Source organism: Canis lupus, chromosome 20 (genome assembly GCF_011100685.1).
Source record: "Canis lupus familiaris isolate Mischka breed German Shepherd chromosome 20, alternate assembly UU_Cfam_GSD_1.0, whole genome shotgun sequence".
Taxonomy (NCBI): Eukaryota; Metazoa; Chordata; class Mammalia; order Carnivora; family Canidae; genus Canis; species Canis lupus.
Window position 1 is genome coordinate 23,090,590 of NC_049241.1, and position 8,563 is coordinate 23,099,152.

The 8,563-nt window shown below is 38.6% G+C and overlaps 1 protein-coding gene across 2 annotated transcripts in view; it reads left to right on the forward strand.

Moving 5' to 3' along the window:
* TAFA4 (TAFA chemokine like family member 4) overlaps positions 1-5,000 on the forward strand; it is a 165,105-nt gene extending 160,105 nt beyond the window's left edge. For both annotated transcript variants that reach the window (XM_038565883.1, XM_038565884.1), the window contains exon 6: positions 3,608-5,000. In XM_038565883.1, the coding sequence (XP_038421811.1) occupies positions 3,608-3,747 (140 nt within the window). In that variant the 3' untranslated portion in view covers positions 3,748-5,000. The remainder of the gene's footprint in view (positions 1-3,607) is intronic.
* Positions 5,001-8,563: the final 3,563 nt, after the last annotated feature.

Sequence of the window (8,563 nt, forward strand, 5' to 3'; positions counted from 1 at the left end):
ATCCTGGCTCAGTTTTCCTTTACATTTGAGTAGTTCATATTAAAGCTCCTCACAACTGTACAGTGTTGTTTAGGACCAAAGTGAACCATTGGCTGGGGCTGCTTTTTTTTTTTTTCAGAAGTGGAAGTAAATCATATTGAATTTCAAGAAGTTATTTTTCCAACATCTAAGGGTGAAGAGCTAGGTCTTTAGAGCAATAGTTCTCAGTGGGTAATGTTCCCATCAAGGGGACATTTTTAGTTGCCACAGGGTGGGGACGGTGGGGAGTTATACAAGCATCTTGGGGTAGAGGCCAGACACGCTGCTAAAAATCTTAAAATGCACAGGAGGGCCCCCTCTTAGCAAAGAATTGTCTGGATCCAAATGTAAATAATGTTGAAGCTGAAAAAATCTGCTTTAGAGAATTTTTATTTAAATAACTTTTTGTAAGAATTCTACTTGATTCTTTTCATGTGGTTCCTCAAAGTTTCCATTTAATATCTACATGTTCCCAATATTTCATATTAGAAAATAGAGATAGGAGTTAAACAACAGGTTTTCTTGCAACACACCTCACCTTCAAGATCTAAGATGACCCAGTCCTTATGGTATCTGCCTTAGATCACCCCCTAACTGGTAAGAATACCCCCTAACTGGTAACTTTCCCTCTGTTTCTTAGGCTACCCCTATGGATCATCCTCATTCTCTTTTGCCCCAATATTACTAGTAATGGTAACAGTGGCCACAGGAAACTTATCATGGGAACTGGTACCCACTGTTTTGAGCACTACCCCTAGGATATTCTGGTATAGTAAGACTGGGGTGGGGCTTAGCAAACCATTCTCAAAAAGTTGTTCTTATGTTGATTCTTGTTTAACCAGGTTCTGCATCTGCTCTGTTCTTGTATTTATACTGTTCTCTGTGTTTCCAGGGTAATTTCCCTGTCCAGGTTTCTCCTTGGTGAGAGACCACCAGTCGATTCTCAAGGGTAACAGAGTATAAGCACCTGGAGATGAGCCATCAGTGTGATTCACCCAGTAGACCATGTATTTCCATATCCTACTGCTGCCTTCTTCATCTGTTCCCTTTTTAAAAATTCTAGTTATCTTTTAAGGTCCACCTGAGATGTATCCTTTACCCAGAAGTCTTGTCTTTCCTAATCCCTAGAGCCAGAGCTTGAAATACTCAGAGTACCCTGTCATGTGAGAGTGGAGCTAGTATTGGCAGGTTAGCAACCTGTGTCCACCAAATTCCAAAGTGACATTGACCCTTCCATATACAATTAGCAAAATGAAAACTTGGCAGTAAAACAAATCCTAAAGAATCTTATTATTCAACTTTAATATAGATTAAGTCCAAAATGAGCTGGGCATGCGAAGTAAGCTGCCTTAAATAAAATGCTATTGACAATGACATCCTTTTTACAGGTTGGTACTTGGCTCTGAACACTGTGGATGCATGATAGACCCAGAAAGAGCGAGTGGGAAAAGAGCCACCCTCTCCTGAGTGTTAACCACATGGCAAGCCCTGGACCATGCCATCACATGTCACGTACTCCTTACCCAACTGAGGGGGGCAGGTGTTAATTTAATACTTAGCGGCTGAAGAAGCTGAGGCAGTGATAGTCCTCCCCAGCTTAGAAAATTACCAACTCTATCATCTGGGTATTTAAGATCAAGAGTTTGAATCCTCATCCTCTCATGTCCTTTGTCCTGTTTCTCACAAGTCCTTTTGACAACACCTTTATCACTTCTACCAAAATAATCCTGTTAGGTTGACAGTCTGGAATGCATCCCTGGTCTCATCTTTGTGTTTCAGGTGGGAAAAGGCCAAAGTTGTTCTTCCAAGTAGTCAGGGTTCCCTTGCATCCTTTAAGCATCTCCTCATCTGATGATCCTCTAGAAATCAGTTGAGTTCTATCCTTCTGGCCCTCATATATTTTTTTCCATACCACCTATCACTTCTGGCATGTTTCTTTTCCTGTTGGTCCAACTCTTTCTTCTACAATAGGAGTCCCCAAGCTGTGGCTTGCAAGCCAAATCCAACCCTTGGCCTGTATTTTGTGATCTGTGAGCTAAAAATGGGCTATCCATTTTAAACATTCAAAAAGAAAAAAAAAGTTTCATAACATGAAAATTACATGAAACCCCAATTTCAGTATCTACACCAGAGTTTTATTGGAATGAAACAATGCCCATTAGTTTACATGCTGTATTATTTATGCCCCTCTTATGTTAAAAAGGTTGAGTTAAGTAGTGTGGCAGTGACTGTATGGCCTGCAAAGCTGAACATATCTGGTCCTTGACCTAGAATAGGGCTAGTTTACTTGTTCTATAAACCTCATGAGAACAGGGTTTTTGTTGTGTTTGCTATAGCATTCCCAGTACAAACAGAAGAGCAACCAACTATATTGTAGAATATATAAAATAAAGGCTATATGTCGGGGATCCCTGGGTGGCTCAGCAGTTTAGTGCCTGCCTTCAGCTCAGGGCGTGATCCTGGAGTCCCGGGATCAAGTCCTGCATCAGGCTCCCAGCATGGAGCCTGCTTCTCCCTCTGCCTGTGTTTCTGTCTCTGTGTCTGTCTGTCTGTCTGTCTCTCTCAATCTGTGTCTTTCATGAATGAATAAATAAAAAAAAGATCTTTAAAAAAAAGTCTATATGTCAATTAATAGCAAATCTGAGGTTTGAATAAATACTTGATTGGGTCTTAAGGCCAGCAGTGATGACTATGTCATCAAGTATTTTTATGTTGTAGATATGTTAAAGTCTTAAGCTTTGGATTTTTTTCCCCCTCTAGAGTGTATACAGATTATCTAACCTATAAAATACCTTACACCCTACATGACCAAATAAAACTAAAGAAACTGCTACTTTATTTTAAGTATATAAAATAGAGAAAACAACAGTAAACTTCTTAATATCTGTTTTTAGTAATTATGGCAGTTTTCTAAAAGAACCTATTTTTGATTTTTGAAATTTTCAAAAAGATTTATTTATTTGAGAGAGAGAGAGAGCATGCATTTGCATGCAAGTGAGTTGGGGTAGGGGCATAGGGAGCAGGAAAGAGAATCTCAAGCAGATTTCGGTGAGTGAAGAGCCTGACATGGGGCTCAATCTATTGACCCTGGGATCACAACCTGAGCTGAAATCAAGAGTCAGACGCTCAACCAACCAAGCCACCAGACACCCTAAAATAAAATAAAAGTCAACTGCATTAAAAAGTAACAAAGCTAACATTTTCTACATTTTCTCTCTTGACATACACTCATCTAAATTAGCATTCTTTTGAAAAAAATTTAATGCCTTCCAGAAAGCATGCTCAGCATGCATGCATTAACTATGGGCAACAAATATACCTAATCCGATGGGCTCTTTATAACTCTACAAAATACCAAGTTGAGGTACATAATACCATGTTGTGGAAGCCTTTGTGCATGTTTTCTTTGCAACCTGGAAGCAAGAACTGTGAAGAAGGATTTGATTTGAACAGTGATTAGGTGAGGTTGGTTACAAACTGCTAAATGTTGCACAAATGACACAGGCAGGGACTTCTGAATCCAGTAGCAGAAAGAAATGTCTTTGGTGGTGATGAGATACTGACCGGTCACTTATTTAATTTGTTTTAGGTAACACGGTAGCAAAAAGAGTTGTGCTTGATCCTGGAGGAGCGCCAGGATGCAGAGGTCTCTTATTTTGGATTACTGTCCTGGCTGGTTTGTGGGAAATCGTCTTGGATTTCAGCAACATCACATTTGCCTATGTGTGAGTTAAGGAGTGTCATTTACTTAACTGTCTCAGCCCTCTCCGCTTCATGATTTTATTACATTGAATTATAGCCACGGGCTGCCAACAGTTCACATCTGATCTGGATCCCAAGGACCATACCTCCAAGAAACCCTGGAGGAACAAAGCAGAGACTTCAAAATGGATCTCCACTCCGGTCTTCCATGTCTTTCTGCCTTCACAAAGGAATGTGGACAGGTTCACAAGGTCCTTATTCTGTTCCTCTTTTGAGCTTTTCCTTTAGACCTTGCATTGAAGTGGTTTGAAGGGGGGGGGTCTCAGCACCAAAACATTTTGGCAAAACTTATTTGCAGATGTAGATTAATGAACTCTAACTGGTGAAGAAAATTTATTTTATAAATATTGATGAATAGACTTACTGGGGTTACTGTGTGTGTATTTGTATTTTTTGCTTTAGAGGATTTAAATGTTTGCATTTTAATGTTCTATTAATGTTCTATCGTCAGGTTAGCAGAAATAAAATAACATTTTAACTTCTTTGCACCTTTTTATGGAGTGCTAAGGAAGTCTATCTCAACTCCAATATTTTATAAACCAAAGCTTGATCATGACATATTCACAAAAGAAATAAAACCTGTTGGGATTTTTATGGCTTAGGTGTAGTTATAAAGGTAAATCATTTAAAATATAAAACAGTCTCTGTTTAGATCAAGGGTAATTTCTGAGACCCAGTTTATGTCAATTATATTAAAATATTTTGTTAACTCTTAGAAATGTTGTATTTTTAGGGTGTAAATGATTTATTCTTAGCTCTTTTCTCATTTGTTAGTCATTTCTTTAAATGTAAGTAAAATCTGAATCATTTTTTTTCTTGGTTTAATGATTTTGCAGCAGATGTGTGTCCATATAGTCTCAGATGCTGTCATGCAGAAATATATTACAGATGAAAAGTGACTGACCCAGATATTAAATGCATAATGTCATTAAAACACATACTACTGTAATATGGGATAGATTTTATATATTAAGAAATGCCAAAAACATCTTTTCTGCACTGTTAATTATCCCTGTCCTTTCACAATTATTGGGAGGGGGGAAAATATTACTATGACCTTTATAGCAGTAACAATCACATCTACTTGATTTTAGTTTTGCAAAAGGAATGGAAATAGGTGACACCCATTTGTTGGCTTTGTTTGAATTTGATGGGATGCTTACCAGAATTATTACTGTCCTATTAGTAAGTAAAAAATTCATTCTGCTGATGGTACATAAGTTTTTGTGATTATTTTATTGCTTTTAAACTTCATGTTAATACCCCAGGCTTGGAAATTTTAAATGCAAATGTGTAAAATAACTTAAAAATTACATTTAATTTTGGGCATGTGAACTATATGGCAAACTTAAGACCTAAATATATAGCATTAAAGATAATTTAAAATCTAGGGGGATTTAATTTAGGGCCATGCATGATGCCACCTTTACTATAGGACTCTCTATTGTCAGAGAGTTAAAAAAATCAATTTTATGGTACATGAAAGAGTGTCTCAGTCTTTTGCCTACACATCTGATCTAGTACACCAAATAAGCTCAAGTTAAAATGACACTGCTTCACCTTGAAGTACATTTCTAGGGTATAAACTACTTTTGGGGGAATAAGTGGTCCATTAGGGAAAATAGTGGGTATCACAACTGCCATTTCATCCATTATTGCTTCAAAGTATACTTTTTATCAACTTCAAAAGTTAGTCCTAAAATGGAGCTTGCTTGCAGAAGCATTTTAATGTTATCATTCCTATACCTTTCCTGTAGGGAAGTAGATAAGATAGCTTTCTATGCATTCCAGAATTTTTTTTTTTTAATTAACTTATTCTCATGTTTGCAACTATGATCCTTCTTTTTTTTTAATTTTATTTATTTATTTATGATAGTCACAGAGAGAGAGAGAGAGGCAGAGACACAGGCAGAGGGAGAAGCAGGCTCCATGCACCGGGAGCCCGACGTGGGATTCGATCCCGGGTCTCCAGGATCGCGCCCTGGGCCAAAGGCAGGCGCCAAACCGCTGCGCCACCCAGGGATCCCTGCATTCCAGAATTTAAAGCAAAGATACCAAGAGAGTTGTGAGGACATTAGTCATGTCAGCATTAAGCCCTCTAATTGTGGCACTTGTGATCAACACCAAGAGACTGTCAATTCTTATATCTTGAAACCTGATACTGCCTAGCAAGGGTTGTGGACTTAGCCTGGGCCTCTCCAAAGAAACCCAGCAACCTCCTAGATCTTTTAGCTTTATCTCACATCCAGATTTGTTGATTTAAACATATGGAACTCTATTCATATGCTAAATTCAGCAAACAGGTAATGAACCTTCTCAAGACCCCCAAATAATCTACCCTTATACACAAAAATCCATTTTTCTTTTCAACCTGTCAGGTTTTTATGAATATTCCCATTTTATAGGATCGATAGGATTTAGGACACAGTAAAATTAAACTTGCCCAAACTTACACAGTTAGTTACTACTAGAAATTGTATGATGAGGAATCATGAAAAAAGAAAAGATAAACTGTAGAATTACTTTTCCTTGAGAGCTCTTCAGATAACATATACTAATCCTGTGTCTTCGGGTGGCAGGGAGATAGGCTAGCCTTAGAATCTGGCTAGCATCTGACCTACTTTATCAGGGTCCAGCACTTGCACTTTCTGCCACAATCTTATAATGTGCCAATATACTGATGAAAAATCTGACTGCTGACTTTTTAAAATTGGGCAAAGGATATAGTCCCTTCAGCCTAAGAAGTCCCAGAACTCACCTCTTCTCAGAGACACACTGAACCTACAAATCAGTATAGAGTCATTCCTTCTGAAGAAGAACGGAGTGCTGATTGAATGGTTTGGTCACAACTGATGATAGAAAAGGACAAGGACAAAGGGAGACAGGGTAACAATGCGAACTCCAGCCCTGATGTGATGATCTGAACTAGGAAGGGATATCACTGAGGGGCCTATATAAATACTTGCCTGCTCTACGGCACAGCAAAGAGATAGCCATTTAAAAAGCAACTACAGTGTAAGTGAAGGAAAGCCATCTACTAACTGTAGAGCATCTGCCAAAGAGTGTGGGAACTCTTTGAACTCTCTCTGGGGTCTGAGGTGCTACCAGGTACCACTGTTTATCTAACCCTCTACCTTAATAGTGCAGGTGGGAACAGAGTCCAGGCACTCTAGCCAGCCTGCTAGGGCCACCTCAGCAAGCGCCATGCCCTAAACCTATATCAGCTCCAGCCATTCCACCAAGGTGACCTCAGGTCTCCCTTGGACTATGCCCAACCCAGTCATCCTGCCAGGACAGCCCTAGCACATTGCACCTCAGGACCCTGTTAGGCCCGCACCACTCCAGCCATCCTTCCAGGTTGGCAAGTAAAGAGTGCACACTTTCACTTCAGTTCTAGCTATCCCTGCAGGGCAGCCTTGTAGGAGATATGCTCTGAGAAACTCAGTCCATGAATACTCCAGTTCCAACTGTCCTACCAAAAGCTGATCTGGTTCACAGCATCCTGTGACCTTGTGGTCAATTTCTACTCCAGATCTAGCTATTTTGCTAGGGTGACCCTAGTGCAGTACACCTCAGAACCCTCAAGGCTGCACCTGTTTCAGCTCCAGCTGGCCAGCCAAAGCCACCAGGCACATGTAATCTACAAAGAGGATGCTTCAATGCAAAGTGACTCAAGATTGAGAGAGGTAGGTGTCCCAACAAAGAAAGTAAAAAAAAAAAAAAAAAAAAAAAAAGAAAGAAAAAGAAAAAAAGAAAAAATAATGAGACCAAAGGATATGTTATGAACAAAAGAACAAGATACTACCCCACCACCACCAAATACCTAATGAAACTAATAAGTAATTTACCTGATAAGGAGTTCAAACTGATTGCCATAAAGATGCTCATACAACATACTACTCCAGAGAAGATTGGAATAATAAAGTAAAAACTTCAACAAAGAGCTAGAAAATATAAGAAAGTACCAAACAGAAGTCACAATATAACTGAACTGAAAAACACCCCAGAGGGAATCAACCACAGATTAGATGGCATGGAACAGGTTGGTAATCTGGTAGAGAGAATAGTGGAAATAACCCAGCCAGAAGCCAAAAAAGAAAAAATAATAAAAAAGTGAGAATTGTTTAAGAGACTATCTAGGACAACATCGGGCATATTTACATTTGCATCATATGGATCCCAGCAGAAGTAGAAAGAGATAAAGGGGCTAACCTGGGGAAGGAAACAGACATGTGGGTCCAGAAAACACAATCACAAGGAGAATCCAAAGAGATCCAAACCAATACATGTTATAATAAAATGGCAAAAATTAAGATCTTAACACGGGCATCTAGGTGGCTCAGTGGTTGAGCGTCTGCCTTTGACTCAGGTCGTGATCCTGGGCTCCTGGGATTGAGTCCTGCATCAGACTCCCTGCAGGGAGGCTGCTTCTCCCTCTGCCTGTGTATCTGCCTCTTTCTGTGTGTCTTTCATGAATAAATAATAAAATCTTAAAAAAATCAAACCCCAACAGAAGAGACTGAATGAAGAAAAGAAGAACTACAAAAACGATCAGAAAACAATGAACAACATGGCAATAAGAATATACCTTTTAATAACTACTTTAAATGTAAATAGACTAAATGCTCCAATTAGAAGGTATGAAGTGGCAAAATGTATAAAAATGTTGTATATATAATATTTAATAAAAAATATATATAATATAAATATAACAACTAATATAAATATATAACAACTAGAAATATTTAAATATTATATAATACTATAATATATATAGTATATA